This window comes from Hyperolius riggenbachi, chromosome 9 (genome assembly GCF_040937935.1).
Source record: "Hyperolius riggenbachi isolate aHypRig1 chromosome 9, aHypRig1.pri, whole genome shotgun sequence".
Classification (NCBI taxonomy): Eukaryota; Metazoa; Chordata; class Amphibia; order Anura; family Hyperoliidae; genus Hyperolius; species Hyperolius riggenbachi.
Window position 1 is genome coordinate 119,236,665 of NC_090654.1, and position 18,468 is coordinate 119,255,132.

Here is an 18,468-nt window from a genome sequence, read left to right on the forward strand (position 1 = left end):
ATGAAAAATGTATTGAACTAACTCTAAACTGTATTCCCATCAATTAAATTGTTATATTTCCTATTTCCAAATGATAAAATAAAGAAAAAGTAATGGTGATAGAAGGACCAGTGTGGTTTGAATGATAAAACTACATCTTTTGTTTCTGAATTCTTTTGAAGCGTTGTAGATATGCACTCAATGTCACGATTGACTGGTGACGTGCCCTGGCTGTAGGAACACCACTCCTGAAGCAAGAAGAAAGTCAGCCGGCACCATCAAGTATAATGCTCTTTTAAGTATTAATACTTAAAAGAGCATTATACTTGATGGTGCCGGCTGACTTTCTTCTTGATTCTGAATTCTTTGTTATATGTATATTGAGGGGTGTGGTGGGATCATGCTTAGGGGGTGTGGCAGGGGCGTGTCTTAGTGTCCCTCTTTCTTATCTCAAAAATTGGGGCGGTATGTGTTACCTTGGTAATACCAGTTACCCTAATTGTACATGTGCTGCCTTGCCGGCGTAATTAATGGTAAAATTGTTGTGCGCAACCTGACTTGTGAATACGCCCACATGTCACATGTCGGTTCAGGTACTCTTTAAAGATCTGGGAGGAGTTTAGTGAAATGATCATAGATCACTGAACAGTGCTATGAGTATGAGCATTTGGAATAGTTGATAATACATGTAAATAGTTTGTATGCTATGGAATATGGATCACATACATGCATGTATATGGCATTGGCACAATGCATATATTCCGGAATATCTAAATGCATCACGACTGTGCCATTTCTCAATAAGTAGTAGTGCTGTCTTAAGATAAGCTGATGGGGTTGTCCGGAAGCACAAATTAGAACAAGAAAAAAAAAGGGAAGTTCTTTGGTACAGCTTGTAGGGAGGTATCTGTGACTTTTCTGTTTGTAGGATCTATGTGACAACCTGTGAGAGCGTTGCATGCCGAGAGGAGTACAGCTCACAGACTGCTTATTTACAATGCAGATTGTGGAATCCTTGCTGATTTGTTTGTAGCAGAGTTGGGCTATAAAGGAAAGGCAGCTGATGAGAATGGCTGATTATTTACAAGCTGCAGGACGCATGATATGACAAGCCAGACAGGAGAGTGGAGATTGTCAGTCACTGTACAGGATGTCTATGTTCAATCCTATTCTAACTCCTCCAGATATCAAAGCATACCTGAGCAAAGGGGAACGCTTCATCAAATGGGATGATGTAAGTACTCTATCTTCTATACTTAGTGTCCAGACTTTGCTATTGCAGGTTTAGGAAGTTTCTTTTTCATATAAGGAGAATGGGGTTACAGTGGATTTTACACAGATGACATTTGTCAGAACAAATTACACTAAATGTTATGTTTTTGTGAACTGAATCAGAACACAAGGCACAAAGCTGGTGGATTTGGCACAACGGTTTTGACAGCGGTGGCAGGGGCTTAGCAATAGGGGGTGCAGAGGTTGTGACCGCATTGGGGCCAGAGGGGCCCCGAGGGGCCCTCCCTCATCTGCAGTATTAGCTCTCTATTGGTCCTGTGCTAATAATAATCCCTTTTATAGATGCTTTGAATGCTAGTAATCATTAACAAATGATTCCCCATCCCTTTCTTGCACCTCTGACACTATGGTTGACCTTGGTAGGTTTTGGGGGGCTGTATGAATTGTTATGTACAGAGTGCTTGGGGGCCCCAATGTAAAACTTGCATTGGGGCCCACAGCTCCTTAGCTGCGCCACTGAGCGGTGGTTATCAGTGGCTGCGTTGGGCGCTGGCACTGATGGGCTGTTACTGTAATTCTGAGCTCAAAAAGCAAACTTTTGCATATTGGAGAATCAGGGTCAAGCCTTACTATGAAGGGTTTAGGAATAGTGTTAGGTTAACTAAATTTTTTGCATACGCATATGTACCCTGCCGGTGAGCGGGGCACAGGGTGAGTTGAATGCGGGTCATCCTGCTGCCGCTCAAATCCTTGGCAGTGTAAATACTATTCTCCCTCTGAGTCATTGCAACTTGGAGGGAGATGTAGTTAAGGGTCTGGCGGTCGTCGGAACCCTGAATTACCCTTACGCCCCCCACGGCAGTGTAACATTACTGCTATGGCAGCGCCTAGTTTCAGCGCTCGGATCATTGCTTTTGGTTATAGTTACCAGACGTTGTTGTGGTGTTTATAACAGGTTCTGAGACAAACATTGGACTTATTTGCTATGATTTTTATTACAGAAAGGTCTCAATTTGCCAGTATACAAAAAAAAGCTAATATTTGCAAACAGGAATTCTGACCCATCCTGTAATGCACTTGGCAAATGAGGGCATGCCAGATTATCAGCAGAATGGTACTTCAATTTGGTACTGGTTTTCAGCTATGGTATAGCCAGGCACCAAAATGGACAAAAGGTCAGCAGTGGTTAGAATCAACAACAGTTAGGGCCAGTGCACACCAAAAACCTCTAGCAGATGCACAAAACACTAGAGGTTTTTGAAGCAGATTTTCAGAGTGATTCTGGGCATGTTTAGAGAGGTTTTCTAAACATGTGTAGTGTTTTTTGGAGCATTTTTGTGTAGAAGATTTCATATATTGTTTCAGTAAAGCTGTTACTGAACAGCTTCTGTAACAAAATCGCCTGGAAAACCGGTGTGATCTATCGTTTTTCAGAGTGGTTTTCCACTTTCCTATACATTAACATTGAGGCAGAAACGTCTCAGAAATCTTGCTGCAGCCCCCGAGTTTGCGTTTTTGGAAAAAACGAACCGCTCTGGTGTGCACCAGCCCATTGGAATTCATTACCCAAGCTGTCATAAAACAGCTAGCGTTTTTAAAAACGCTCCAGAACTGCTCTGGTGTGTACCAGCCCTCAGGGTTTGATTAGGGGAAGGAGTAAGGAAAGATTAGTTTTAGTCGCTAGGGTTAGAAAGTTATTTTTTTTCTTTTTTTTAGGGTCTAAAAGCTTGTGAAAAAATTGTATGGCTTTTAGACCCTAAATCTGGAAATAATCATACCGCCAGGAAGGTTAAAATATGAACATAGCCTAAGTACAGGTTAGGTTAAAGTGGTATAAAGGGGTGAACAATAGGGAGAAGCTAAAGTTAGGTGTTATGAAGAGTTGACTGTTAGGGGGAGGTTAGGGTTAGGTTTTATGAAGGGGAGAACATGAGGGTAGGTTAAAGTTAGGTCTTATGAATGGGTTAACATGGGTCTAGGTGCTATGAAGGGTTGGATGTTAGGGGGAAGTCAGGGTTAGGCATCAGAAGGTGGTTCATATAAGGGGGATTAATTATGAGCATCAGAAAGGAGTTTTCCCAATCCCAATAAGGATTGGGAGAGAACCGCCAAAATGAAAAATGCAAATAGCGAATAGCAATGCAAAGTGCACCACAAAGCCGATATGGCCTTGAGCCCCTAATTTATCAGGTAGTCCCCTATTTACAAATGACTTGAGTTACAATTTTTCCTACATACAAAGTTGCCTTCATGTTGAAAATATACTGTACAGTACTGTTAATTGTATTACTTATTTTTGTTGTTACATGTTACAGCAGGGGCGTAGCAATAGTGTTTGCAGAGGTTGTGACCACATTGGGGCCCTTGGGCCAGAGGGGCCCCGAAGGGCCCTCCCTCAACTTCAGTATTAGTTCTCAATTGGTCCTGTGCTCATAATAATGAGTTCTATAGATACTTTGAATAGTAGCAATCATTAACAAACTGCTCCCCATTCCCTTCTTGCACCTCTGACACTGTGGTTGTCCTTGGCAGGTTTTGGTGCACCGTATCAATTGTTACGTATAGAGTGTTTGGGGGTCCCCAAAGTAAAACTTGCATCGGGGCCCACAGCTCCTTAGCTACGCCACTGTGTTACAGCATTGTATATATTGAAAACAACCAAAGAAACATTTATGTTATATATCTAAATCTAGAGTTGTCCAAAAGTAAATCATTTATCCACATTTCCCTATGTTTAACAGATGACTCAACTTACTAACAAATTTGACTTATAACAACCAAATTCCTGGAAGGTAACCTGTTTCAGAGAACTGAATACAAGTATAAATAAACACATAAGTGAACGGCAGACCTGAAATGATGAAACATGCTTACTGGCAAGAGACAAACCAGGATGATAGTGCATACAATATGTAGAGGCTGGTCCCGTTGGTAAAGAGATGACCGCAGGAATCAGATAAGAGTGGAGGAAGGCACGCAAATGCTCCCTCCACCCTTATCTGATTGCACGGCTGCCATTCCATTATGTGTTTATATATACTTGTATTCAGTTCTCTGATACATATGAGCATATTTATTTGATGCATTATGTTTTTATCATGTTGATATGCATATTTAATGTTGGCTTATCACTATTATTTATACGCACTTGCACTTTGATCCCACCATCCCCATTACACAGACCCGGTTCTCTGCTCCTCACATCAGGCTCTTTTTTAGCCAAGGTGGATTACGTTATACAGCTTATAGGGTTACTTTAAGAGGTGAGGCGCCTTATATTGGTAGTCCCCCAGATACAGTCTCTTGGGGATATTAGTTTGTATTGGGGTGTTGTTCAGTAGTGTTGTAGTGACTTCAGGGCCAGCTCTAGCGAGGGGTGAGAGGGGGCGGTGCCCCCTCAAATAACTGCATGAGGTGTCAGCAGAGAGAGAAGAGGGAGAGCGGTGGTCACAGCGGGGAAGGGGGGACATCTCCCCCCCTTCCCTCACCTTGGGGCTCCCCCTCTCTCTCTCTTTCTCCCCCCTCCAGAATGCAGCGGCAGGCCGACGGCAGAAGACTTTACTCTCCTCCCAGCAAGGGAGAGAGAGATCGATATGTGCGCCACGCCACTACTCTGGTCTGTACTAGACCAGAGTAGTGGCGTGGCGCACAGCTCAATTTCTCTCTCCCGCGCTGGGATTGGGAAGAGAGTAAGTCTTCTGCCGACAGCCCGCTGCTGATTTCTGGAGAGGGGAGCGAGAGAGAGGGGGAGCCCCAAGGTGAGGGAAGGGGGGGAGATGTCCCCCCTTCCCGACCCCACCGCTGTGCCCATCCTCCCTCTTCTCTCTCTGCTGACACCCACCTGGGGATATCTATACACCTGGCTATACTGGGCCCTGGGGACATGGTAAGTCCCACTTACATACACTGGGGAGTCTGGACAGCTATATACATGACTATATATACAGTGGACATCTATACCCCTGGCTACATATACTGGCCACATATACCCCTGGCTACATATACTGGGAACATATATCCCTGGCTACATATACTAGGGACACTGGCTGTTTGTCATTATGTGCATTTAATGGTGAAAAGCTCATAGCTCCCAACTGTCCCTTTTTCGGAGGGACAGTCCCTTTTTGGGAGCCCTGTCCCTCTGTCCCTTTTTGCCTCTCATTTGTCCCTCTTTCAGGACTTTGTCCCTCCTTCTATATAAATATGTATATTTCTATACTAAAAATGTGTTTGATTGACTCTAAACTTTATTCACATCCTTTATATTGATATATTACTAATTTTAAAATGTTACTATGAAGGAAAATGCACCAGGATAGAAAGGACCAGTGTGGCTTGAATTAAAAAACAATATATTTTTCCTATGAAATCTTTATGGTATGCATGACTAGGGATGTGGTGGGGGCGTGAGAAAGGGTGTGGCAGGGGCGTGGCTTAAGTGTCCCTTTTTCTCATCTCAAAAAGTTGGGAGGTATGAAAAGCTGTCTCTTATTATGTGCGTTTACTGGTGAAAAGCTGACTCTTATTATGTGCGTTTACTGGGGAAAAGCTGTCTCTTATTATGTGAGTTCACTGGGGAAAAGCTGTCTCTTATTATGTGCATTTACTGGTGAAAAGCTGTCTCTTATTATGTGCGTTTACTGGTGAAAAGCTGTCTCTTATTATGTGCGTTAACTGGGGGAAAGCTGTCTCTTACTATGTGCGTTTATGGGTGAAAAGCTGTCTTTTATTATGTGCAATTACGGGTGAAAAGCCGTCTCTTATTATGTGCGTTTACTGGGGAAAAGCTGTCTCTTATTATGTGCATTTGTTGGTGAAAAGCTGTCTCTTATTATGTGCGTTTACTGGTGAAAAGCTGTCTCTTATTATGTGCGTTAACTGGGGGAAAGCTGTCTCTTACTATGTGCGTTTATGGGTGAAAAGCTGTCTCTTATTATGTGCAATTACGGGTGAAAAGCCGTCTCTTATTATGTGCGTTTACTGGGGAAAAGCCGCCCCTTTATTATGTGCGTTTACTGGTGAAAAGCTGTCTCTTATTATGTGTGTTTACTGGGGAAAAGCTGTCTCTTATTATGTGTGTTTACTGAGGAAAAGCCGTCCCTTTATTATGTGCATTTACTGGGGGAAAGCTGTCTCTTATTATGTGCGTTTACTGGGGAAAAGCTGTTTCTTATTATGTGCGTTTACTGGGGAAAAGCTGTCTCTTATTATGTGCGTTTACTGGTGAAAAGCTGTCTCTTATTATGTGTGTTAACTGGGGAAAAGCTATCTCTTATTATGTGCGTTTACTGGTGAAAAGCTGTCTCTTATTATGTGCGTTTACTGGTGAAAAGCTGTCTCTTATTATGTGCATTTACTGGTGAAAAGCTGTCTTTTATTATGTGCATTTACTGGGGAAAAGCTGTCTCTTATTATGTGCATTTACTGGGGAAAAGATGTCTCTTATGTGCATTTACTGGGGAATCGCTGTCTGTCATTACGTGCATTTACTGGGGAAATGCTGTCTCTTATGTGCATTTAGCGGGGCAACGCTGTCTGTCATTATGTGCATCTACTTCATTTTTTTTTATGTAACTACATTTACTGGTATAACTACTTTACAGTTAGCCCAAAAATGACCACGCCCATTTTTTCACCCTACCTATTTTTGACTGCCCCCTCATATGTGCCAGTCTAGAACCGGGCCTGGGTGACTTTTTTGTTTCAATTATACCAATAAACTTTATTGATTGAGATATAGATTGGTGGTGCAGCCTACTTTTTTTCAGGATTTCTTTCTCTTTTTCTGTTCATACCAATTAAATGAAAACATTGACTTTTAGGGCTTTTTATCGGTGGAGCATTTCTGTTTCAAGGGTGTTTATTAATAAAATACGCAAGAAAAAGGAACATTTCACAGCAATATAAATTTCCCCGCGCAGGAGGAATATCACAAGGAAACAATCGGTGGAGCATTTCAAGAGGTTGGATTGGTGGTGGTAAGGCTGTGCCCGGATATTCCTATATTCAAAGTAAAACTGAAAGCTTTGCCATTGTGGGCTGAAAGTGATAACATCTAAACAAGAAAGTAGAAGTTAATATTTCCTATGGGAGCTACAATCCTTATTGTTTTGTACAGGTCTTATATCCCTTCTACCAAAGAATGATGGTGAAGTCAATCATATGAAGCCAATATTGTGTGCAGGATCAATATCTTAGTTATAGCCTGGCCTCGTTTCTTTAAGTGCATCTGTAAAAATAATATGGAAACAACTTGCTTTATTAGTCATTTCACTATTATGAAAATGTCTTCACCTGGTACGTAAGCCACTATTGTTTGGCCTATAGGTGAGGCAGAGTGGCGCAATGGCTGAAGGATTTGGTCAGTGCGTACAAGGAATATGCGCAGCCACAAGGCTGCTACCCCAACAGTGCATTTTCATTAGCACTGTGAAGATATTATTACTAGTATTTGGTATTAATATAGTGCTGACATCTTTCACAGTGCTGTGCAGAGTACATTGTCATGTCACTTAACTGTTCTCACAATCTAATCTCTATCATAGTCATATGTATAGTAGTCTAGGGCCAATTTTAGGGGGAAGCCAATTAACTTATCTGTGTGATTTTGGGATGTGGGAGGAAACCTCCGTGCAGATAGTGCCCTGGTTGGGATTCAAACCGGGGACACAGCATACAAGGCCATAGGATAGGCAGTAGTCCGCCCTATTAATGTCATACTAGCTTCAGGGACTGAGTTTGTGCCAAAAGAGACAACACCATTGGCAGTGCACTGGAAAAGTGATTGGAGTCTGTGAGTATTTCTACCATTCCTGGAACTACTCTGGTCAGCAAATACTTTTTCTCTGTAGAAACTACTTAAAGGGAACCTAAACTGAACGTAAAAAAAAGAGTTTGATTTACCTGGGGCTTCTACCAGCCTCCTGCAGTTGCCCTGTGTCTGCGTCATCATGTAACTATCCTCCGGTCCCCCGCAGTGGCTCAGTTTTATTTTCGATGGATACTGCACCTGCCGTGCGTGTCTTTGACACACTCCCGTCGCCAGGAGCATCCTGCGCATGCGCAGTGCGAGATTTTTTTTCCTATTGCGCATGCACAGGACGCTCCTGGCGGGAGGGGCGTGATAAAGTACGTGTGTGGCCAGCGCTGCGCAGGCACAATGGCCATCGACTGGCTGAGTCGCAGAAAATGAAACTGAGCCGCTACGGGGGACTGGAGTATCGTTCCATGATGGCGTGAGCACCGGGCGGCTGCAGGGAGCTGATAGAAGCACACAGGTAAGTTAAACTCTTTTTTTATGTTCCCTTATAAAAAAAAAATCAGTATGGTGTATAGATGGTGTGTGTTAAGTTAGGTGCTGTGTATTGCTGTTTTTTGTCATTGCAAATGATATTCAAATAATGGCTTAGCATCAGAAATCTGTGTACAGCTAATTTCACTGCTTGTTAATGCTAACCTCCTACCCTATCCTCTAATGCTGGGCATACACGGCACGTTTATGCGCCAGAATGGAGCCAGCGGCTCGATGCCGGCGCGTCACCGCTCGTCCGCGCGTGCGCACGGATCGATTCCCGCTCGTCCCCGCGGGCACTTCCTTCTCAGCGCTTATCAGCGCTTATCAGCGCTTCATTTTTGCCTATTGTCCGCCAAATGACAGCTCTCCCCGCTGCCGCTAAACTTCGGGGCGGTGTTAAATACTATTTCCCCTCCGAGTTGTCGTAACTCGGAGGGAGATGTAATTCGGGGTGTGGCAGCCGCCAGAGCCCCGAATTAACGCTACGTCGGGTGCGCATCATAGCACTGCTGCTATGACAGCACCCAGTTTTGGCGCTCGGCTCTCAGAGCCGCGTGCCGAAATGAACTGATCCGCCTCCCCACCACCTATACCTAACACTAACCTCACCTCTACCTACACCTAACCTACATACCTACGCTTAACATTAACATTCCCCATACCAATGCCTAACACTAACCTCCCCCTACCTATGGCTTACACTAACCTCTTCCATAGTTACCACTAACACTATAGCCGAGCATTACAGCAGATACCATTCTGTTGCAGCTGAGTAATAGTAGTATGTACAGGTATATATCCAATACCACTGCTCAGATTTACGTGCACTGAAGACAATCCAGAGTTTGGCTATATAGTACCTGAACTGTGGTACCAATTATCACCATGGTAACAAGAATTTAGATTAACAAGGCAGCACTGTCCAGAAGAGGAAAGCAGGGGGGGTTACAAGCCTGACTAGCAGCTGGGTAATCTCATGCAATGACATTTTGTAATAATAATAATTGCGGCCTGGTATCTTCCACCGCGGTGTGTGGCTTTGCTTTTGTGTGCTGCTTTTCCTCAGGTGGTCATCCCATTGCAGTTTGTGCTTTGTCATCATGTGCCTTCGTAAGGAAGTTGTCCCTACCCGGGTCTTGGTTTTTCCATGGCTCAATTTTTCGTGGCAGAGATTACAGATGGCATTGCTCGCATCTGAGGCAGACACACAAAAAAATTTCCACACTGCTGAGCACTGGGATGATGGTTTTTGGTGGTGGTGGTGGTGGTGGCGGCCGACTGACTGTTAAGTGGGGTGCCAGAATCAGAGCAGGAGGAGGAAGATATGGCACGGAACCGTGCGGAAGCTGAGGAAGATGAGGTGTTCTGTGTTAAATAGTCAACTACGTCATGACAATCTTGGGGTTTGATGGCACATGCCTTCTGAACACTGTACTTTGGTCCAGAGCCGCACGAAATCTTGACAGCACAACCTCGAACAGACCTGCCGGGTGGCCTGCCTCTGGCTCTGCCTGTTTTGTCCATATTGGGGGGATGAAGTGAAAGGTATGCACTGACTTGACTAATACAATGTGCAGTCACACAGGTACAGTGAACAGGTATGGAGGGACTGGTATCAATATAATGTGCAGCTGTCACACACACAGGTGCAGTGAACAGGTATGCAGCAACAGGTATGCAGTGACTGGTATCAATACAATGTGCAGCTGTCACACACACAGGTACACTGAACAGGTATGCAGTGACTGGTATCAATACAATGTGCAGCTGTCACACACACAGGTACACTGAACAGGCATGCAGTGACTGTATATAACACTGCTTGCTGTCACGCAGGTGCAGTGAACATGAACAGGTATGCAGTGACTGGTATTAAAAATGTGCAGCTGTCACATACACAGGTACCGTGAACAGGTATGCAGTGACTGGTATATAACACTGCGTGCTGCTGTCATGCAGGTGCAGTGAACATGAACAAGAATGCAGTGACTGGTATTAAAAATGTGCAACTGTCACATACACAGGTACCGTGAACAGGTATGCAGTGACTGGTATATAACACTGCGTGCTGCTGTCATGCAGGTGCAGTGAACATGAACAGGTATGCAGTGACTGGTATTACAAATATGCAGCTGTCCCACACAGGTGCAGTGAAAAGGTAGTCACTGAATGTGCTGGGCCTTGCACAGTATAGCAATTAGCAAGGGCCAGCTGCGACTGACAGGGCTGTATATGCAATTGTCAGTGGGCCACACAAAAAAAAGAAAAACACATCAAAAGAACATTAGCTCTCAAAAGAGCTGTTTTTGGGTGCTTCTTAGCAATAAGTATTAGAAAGGAGCAAGTTAACAAGCCTAACAACAGTCTAACTAAGCTGTCCCTAATCTGTGCAGCAACCTCTCTCCCTACTCTCACTACCTATGCAGCACACAGAGTGAGGAAATGGCCAACGCTGCTGCTTTTTATTGGGGGGGGGGGGGGGGGGCCTCCAGTAGGGAGTGTAGCCTGATTGGCTGCCCTGTATCTGCTGACTGTGATGTAGAGGGTCAAAATTTAGCCTAATGATGTAGTATAGGGGCGGGTCGAACTCGCATAAAGTTCGCGGTTCACCATGAATGCGATCCACCGATGTCCGCGCCAACAAGTTCGCGGCCGAACAGTTCGGGCCATCTTTAATGCTGCTATAGGCAAAATTTGTTGGGCTATAAAAGGGCTCTATATATAGCTGAGAAAAGGGTTTACTATGACCTAACTTCTCCCTACTCTCACACAGAACCCGCCCCTGATGGTGCCTAACCCCCCTGGTGGTGCCTAACCCCTCCCTGGTGGTGCCAAACCCTATGACAGCCCCTGGTGATTACTATGACCTAACGTCTCCCTACTCATACAGAGCCCTCCCATAACCCTAACCCCCTGGTGGTGCCTAACCCTAAGACCCCCCAGGTTGTGCCTAACCCTAAGACTCCCCTGGTGGTGCCTAACCCTAAGATCCCCCAGGTGGTGCCTAACCGTAAGACTCCCCTGGTGGTGCCTAAGCTTAAGACCGCCAGGTGGTGCCTAATCCTAAGACCCCCCAGGTGGTGCCTAACCCTAAGACTCCCCTGGTGGTGCCTAACCCTAAGACTCCCCTGGAGGTGCCTAACCATAATCCCCCTAGTGGTGCCTAACCCTAAGACTCCCCTGATGGTGCCTAACCCTAAGACTTCCCTGGTGGTGCCTAACCCTAAGGCCCCCCAGGTGTTGCCTAACCCTAAGACTCCCCTGGTGGTGCCTAACCCTAAGACCCCACAGGTGGTGTCTAACCTTAAGACTCCCCATGTGGTGCCTAACCCTAAGACTCCCCTGGTGGTGCCTAACCCTAAGACCCCCCAGGTGGTGCCTAACCGTAAGACTCCCCTGATGGTACCTAACCCTAAGACCACCCAGGTGGTGCCTAACCCTAAGACTCCCCTGGTGGTGCCTAACCCTAAGACTCCCCTGATGGTGCCTAACCATAATCCCGCTAGTAGTGCCTAACCCTAAGACTCCCCTGATGGTACCTAACCCTAAGACTCCCCTGGTGGTGCCTAACCCTAAGACTCCCCTGACGGTACCTAACCCTAAGACTTCCCTGGTGGTGCCTAACCCTAAGACTTCCCTGGTGGTGCCTAACCCTAAGACCCCCCAGGTGTTGCATAACCCTAAGACTCCCTTGTGGTGCCTAACCGTAAGACCCCACAGGTGGTGTCTAACCTTAAGACTTCCCTGGTGGTGCATATTCCTAGGACTCCCCTGATGGTGCCTAACCATAATCCCCCTAGTGGTGCCTAACCCTAAGACCCCCAGGTGTTGCCTAACCCTAAGACTCCCCTGGTGGTGCCTAACCCTAAGACCCCACAGGTGGCGTCTAACCTTAAGACTCCCCTGGTGTTGCCTAACCCTAAGACCCCTCCAGGTGGTGACTAACCCTAAGACTACCCTGGTGGTGCCTAACCCTAACACTCCCCTGGTGGTGCCTAATCCTAAAACTCCCCTGATGGTGCCTAACCCTAATCCCCCTAGTGGTGCCTAGCCCTAAGACTCCCCTGGTGGTGCCTAACCCTAAGACGACCCTGGTGGTACCTAACCCTAAGACTCCCCTGATGGTGCCTAATCCTAAACCCACTAGTGGTGCCTAACCCTAAGACTCCCCTGATGGTGCCTAACCCTAAGACCCCACAGGTGGTGCCTAACCCTAAGACTCCCCTGGTGGCGCCTAACCCTATGTTCCCCCTGCTGGTGGCTAACCCTAGGCCCCTAGTGGTGCCTAACCTAACCCTAAGACCCTCCCCCGCTTGTGATGCCTAATCCTAACACCCCTCCGGCACCCTTGAATAAAAAAATTCAGCTATAAAAGGGTGCCCTTTTGTAGCAGAATCAAAAACTTTGTAGCTGAATAAAAAATATGGGCTACAAAGGGGTGCCCATTTGTAGCAGAATCAAAAACCTTGTAGCCGAATAAAAAAGGTATGTCTCTACCAGCTACATCTACATCTAGACACTGAAATCCTTGCCCATTCTTATTTGCAAAACAGCTCCAGCTCAGTCAGATTAGATGGACAGCGTTTGTAAACAGCAGTTTTCAGATCTTGCCACAGATTCTCGATTGGATTTAGATCTGGACTTTGACTGGGCCATTCTAACACATGGATATGTTTTGTTTTAAACCCATTCCATTGTTGCCCTGGATTTATGTTTAGGGTCGTTGTCCTGCTGAAAGGTGAACCTCCGCCCCAGTCTCAAGTCTTATGCAAACTCCAAGAGGTTCTTCCAAAATTACCCTGTATTTGGCTCCATCCATCTTCCCATCAACTCTGACCAGCTTCCCTGTCCCTGCTGAAGAGAAGCACCCCCAGAGCATGATGCTGCCACCACCATATTTTGACAATGGCGATGGTGTGTTCAGAGTGATGTGCAGTGTTAGTTTTCCGCCACACATAGCGTTTTGCATTTTGGCCCGAAAGTTCCATTTTGGTCTCATCTGACCAGAGCACCTTCTTCCACGTTTGCTGTGTCCCCCACATGGCTTGTGGCAAACTGCAAATGGGACTTCTTATGCTTTTCTGTTCTTCTTGCCACTCTTCCATAAAGTCCAACTTTGTGCAGTGAACGACTAATAGTTGTCCTATGGACAGATTCCCCCACCTGAGCTGTAGATCTCTGCAGCTCATCCAGAGTCACCATGGGCCTCTTGATTGCATTTCTGATCAGCACTCTCCTTGTTCGGCATTTGAGTTTAGGTGAACGGCCTTGTCTTGGTGGGTTTACAGTTGTGCCATACTCCTTCCATTTCTGAATGATCGCATGAACAGTGGGATGTTCAAGGCTTTGGAAATATTTCTGTAGCCTAAGCCTGCTTTACATTTCTCAATAACTTTATCCCTGACCCAGGGGTGTAACTAGAAATCATTGGGCCCCCCTGCAAAACTTTGGATGGGGCCCCTTTCGCCAAACCTGCAGAGAATAGAAAGCACTTTCTCTCTGTGCCCAGACCCTGCAAGCATCACTACAGGACACAGCACTTGGGGAGGGGTAGAGAGGATGGGGGAAGAAAAGAGCTGGACACAAGACCCTGCTGAACATTGAATATTAACTGTCTACAAATTTTTGTCTGCAGAACTTTGTATGATTCCTTAACAGTGGCTGAGCAGATGCAGTCATTAGAACAATTGTGCAGACAGCAGAAAGCTTTTTCTATCCTTGCCCTTAGTTGTCATTCTCTCAGGATGGGGCCCCTGTGGCTTCTGGGCCCTCCTGCGGCTGCATCCCTTGCAGGGTCTATTGTTACGCCCCTGCCCTGACCTGTCTGGTGTGTTCTTTGGACTTCATGGTGTTGCTGCTCCCAATATTCTCTTAGACAACCTCTGAGGCCGTCACAGAGCAGCTGTATTTGTACTGACATTAGATTACACACAGGTGCACTCTATTTAGTCATTAGCACTCAACAGGCAATGTCTATGGGCAACTGACTGCACTCAGACCAAAGTGGGCTGAATAATTACGCACACCCCACTTTGCAGTTATTTATTTGTAAAAAATGTTTGAAATTGTGTATGATTTTCGTTCCACTTCTCATGTGTACACCACTTTGTGTTGGTCTTTCATGTGGAATTCCAATAAAATTGATGCATGTTTGTGGCAGTAATGTGACAAAATGTGGAAAAATACAAGGAGGCCGAATACTTTTGCAAACCACTGTATTCATTTAGATTGAGGTTACAAAAAAATAAATAATTCCTGTGAACTTGATTACACGTGGTAAACTGTATAGGGTGCTTTATCAGTGTCTGCTGTTTGTGTCATGCTGGGAATACACCATACAATTTTCTGTTATGCTGGGATTACACGATACGTTTCGTTGTAAGAATCGTTCCGATAGATGCATTCGATGATAAAATTCCGACATGTCTGATGTTCCGCTCGATTCGTTTCCGCTCAATTTCTTATAGAAGTCAATGGAAAAAAGTAGGGATGGGACGAATCCACAATTTCTTCGAATCCGGATCCGAATCTAAAAAGGTTCTCGAATATCTCGAACCTTTCGAATCTCGAATCTAACGAATCCTGCACATACGAATTGTGCGATCCGTGGTATAGTTGCCCGCAGTATAGGTAGCGAGGTAAAGGTGCCTTCAGTATAGCTAGCTAGGTATGGGTGCCTTCAATATTGGTAGCTTTCAGTATAGGTAGCAAGGTATAGGGGCCTGCAGTATAGGTAGAAAGGTATATGGGCCTTCAGTATAGGTAGCAGGGTATATGGGCCTTCAGTATAGGTAGCAGGGTATATGGGCCTTCAGTATAGGTAGCAGGGTATATGGGCCTTCAGTATAGGTAACAGGGTATATAGAGGCCTTAAGTATAGGTAGGTATGTAGGTAGGTATAGGGGCCTTTAGGTAGGTAAAGGGACCTTCAGTATAGGTAGCAGGGTATAGGGCCTTAAGTATAGGTAGGTATGTAGGTAGGTATAGGGGCCTTTAGGTAGGTAGGTATAGGGGCCTTTAGGTAGGTAGGTAGGTACGTATAGGGGGCCTTTAGGTAGGTATAGTGGCCTGTAGGTAGGTAGGTAGGTATAGTGGCCGGTAGGTAGGTAGTTAAAGGGACCTTCAGTATAGGTAGCAGGGTATAGGGCCTTAAGTATAGGTAGGTATGTAGGTAGGTAGGTATAGGTGCCTTTAGGTAGGTAGGTATAGGGGCCTTTAGGTAGGTAGGCACGTATAGGGGGCCTTTAGGTAGGTAGGTAGGTATAGAGGCCTGTAGGGAGGTATAGGGGCCTGTAGGTAGGTAGGTAGGTACGTATAGGGGCCTTTAGGTAGGTAGGTAGGTATAGGGGCCTTTAGGTAGGTAGGTAGGTACGTATAGGGGGCCTTTAGGTAGGTATAGTGGCAGGTAGGTAGGTAGGTATAGTGGCCGGTAGGTAGGTAAGTATAGTGTCCTGTAGGTAGGTAGGTAGTTAAAGGGACCTTCAGTATAGGTAGCAGGGTATAGGGCCTTAAGTATAGGTAGGTATGTAGGTAGGTAGGTATAGAGGCCTGTAGGTAGGTATAGGGGCCTTTAGGTAGGTAGGTAGGTACGTATAGGGGGCCTTTAGGTCGGTATAGGGGCCTGTAGGTAGGTAGGTATAGTGGCCGGTAGGTAGGTAGGTACGTATAGGGGGCCTTTAGGTAGGTATAGGGGGCCTGTAGGTAGGTAGGTATAGTGGCCGGTAGGTAGGTAGGTAGGTAGGTAGGCGTCGCTCCCCCCCCCCGTGCCTCCTCCGCTCACCCCCACGGCCTCCTCCGTCCCCGTGCCTCCTCCGCTCACCCCTGCATAAGTATCATCTCACCTGTCCAGTGGAGCGCAGAGCGGCAGACCTCGTCGTTACTTCTCGGTTCCCTCTAGTGTCCGGACCGGCTTTTACTGATGACATCATTGTAAAAGCCGTTACTAGAGGGAACCAGGAAGTCAGCGAGAGGTCTGCCGCTCTGCGCTCCACTGGACAGGTGAGTTGATACAAAGTATGCGGGGGGGCGGAGGAGGCGCAGGGCGGGCGGAGGAGACGCGGGGGGGCGGAGGAGGACGAGTGCGATCGGCGGATGCGCGGCGATGCAGCATCGGGATTCGGCGGATTCGTAAAGTGGAAAATGGCGTCGGGATTCGAATCCACGAATCTCGAATATTTCCCAATATTCGAGGGATTCGTGGATTCTCCGGATTCGTCGTCCCATCCCTAGAAAAAAGATAAGAAAATCGAGTGGAAGATAAGAGAATCGAGCAGAAAATCGAATGGTTAATAGATCGCGTGCTAAATCTAACGCAAAAAACGTATCGTGTAATCCCAGTATTAGATTTTTCTGTTACTCTGTTAGTTTAAAGGTGCCCATACACTCGTCAGATTAGCAGCAGATAGATCATCAGATGGATTTCTTATCTATCTGATGTGTTTTTAGAACATTTTTTACTAAGATAGAATTCCAATAGATTTCAGTTTGAAATCTATTGAAATTCGCTCTGATGGCATTTTTTTGCCATCAGATTTCCATTAGGGCCAATGCAAAATGATAAGCAATCTCATCAGATCGACCTAGATTTTCCACCCTGCCAGTTCGATGGAAATCCATCGAAATCGATCAAAATCGCCTGTCGATCGGCCGATTGGCCAACCCATTTGCAATCGATCAATCAACTTTTTTTCGGCCAGAAAATCAGCTGAGTGTATGGGCCCCTTTACTGTAATTAGATTATTTTCTGTATAGCCTGGTCATTATCTCTGGTGCATTGTCTTCTGGTTATCTTCTGCTGAGTAGAACAATGCCTAATTGCTAGGCAGATAGATGGTTAGATAGATAATTTCTATCTGGCAGGTAAAGGTCCGGACTGGAGGCAACAACGTGTCCGTCGTCACCTCCCGCTGGGTGGGCGTTCCAGCGACAGTCCGGCGTGTGTACAGTCTGTCTGCAGACTGATACTGCTGTTTCTGAGCGATCCGCCGGGTGGATCGCTCAGAAACAGCAGTATCAGTCTGCAGACAGACTGTACACACGCCGGACTGTCGCTGGAACGCCCACCCAGCGGGAGGTGACGACGGACCCGTCGTTGCCTCCAGTCCGGCGTGTGTACGGACCTTAAATCTAACAGAAAATCTAACAAAATTGCATAGTGTATTCCCAGCATCAGGCGCAAAGAAGGCATGTTTGCACTGAGCTTGGCTGGTGCTTGTGACATCAGTGTCATGCTGTTACAGGATTTCCTCTTTACATGAGGAAGAAGTATGGGGTTATTTGCTTTGAACACTGAATGCTGCAATTAGTGTAAATTGCTCTGTCAATACGGAAAGATTTCTCCATTTTAAACACTTCTTTAAATGTTATTGTTTATAAAACACACCCAAAGGATTTGATGTTTGATGGAGAGTTTGAGTATGGCTCTTCCCCACTATTCGCTGATTTCTAATTGTGTATTCAGCAATCAGCATTAGTGGGCTCTTCATGTGAACAAGGTTGATGTAAAGTACCCTTGATCCTAAGTTATGGCAATTCTCAAGCAAAGTAGTGTAAAGGAAACAGAGCATGCAATGATAAGTACTTAATCAGAGGTTACCTACAGCAAAAAATTGTTGCCATTTTGAAAAGAGGTGGGATGACTGGCCTGATGCTACGTTCTAATCTTATAAATCCCAAGGTTTTGAGATAAGAAAGAGGGACACTTAAGCCAAGCCCCTGTCACACCCCTTACCACGCCCCTGCCACACCCCTGGTCACATATACCATAAACATTCCATAAGAAAAATATGTTATTTTATAATTCAAACCACATTGATCCTTTCTATCCTGATTAATTTTTCTTCATATTAGCAATTTAGCATTTGAAGAAAAGTAGAAATGTATCAATTTAAAGGATAGGAATAAAATTTAGAGTCAATTAAAAATATTTTTCAGTGAAAAAATATACCGGTACTTATTTCCAT

General features: G+C 45.5%; 1 protein-coding gene across 2 annotated transcripts in view; it reads left to right on the forward strand.

Annotated features, from left to right (window-relative positions):
• Positions 1-924: 924 nt before the first annotated feature.
• The window catches only part of PLCB2 (phospholipase C beta 2), a 377,710-nt gene continuing 360,166 nt past the window's right edge, over positions 925-18,468 (forward strand). The window contains exon 1 of one of the 2 annotated variants that reach the window (XM_068253400.1): positions 925-1,213. In XM_068253400.1, coding sequence (XP_068109501.1) covers positions 1,130-1,213 — 84 coding nt within the window. In that variant the 5' untranslated portion in view covers positions 925-1,129. Of the gene's footprint in view, positions 1,214-5,084; positions 5,099-18,468 lie in introns of those variants that run through there. The other variant, XM_068253401.1, reaches the window with a different exon arrangement.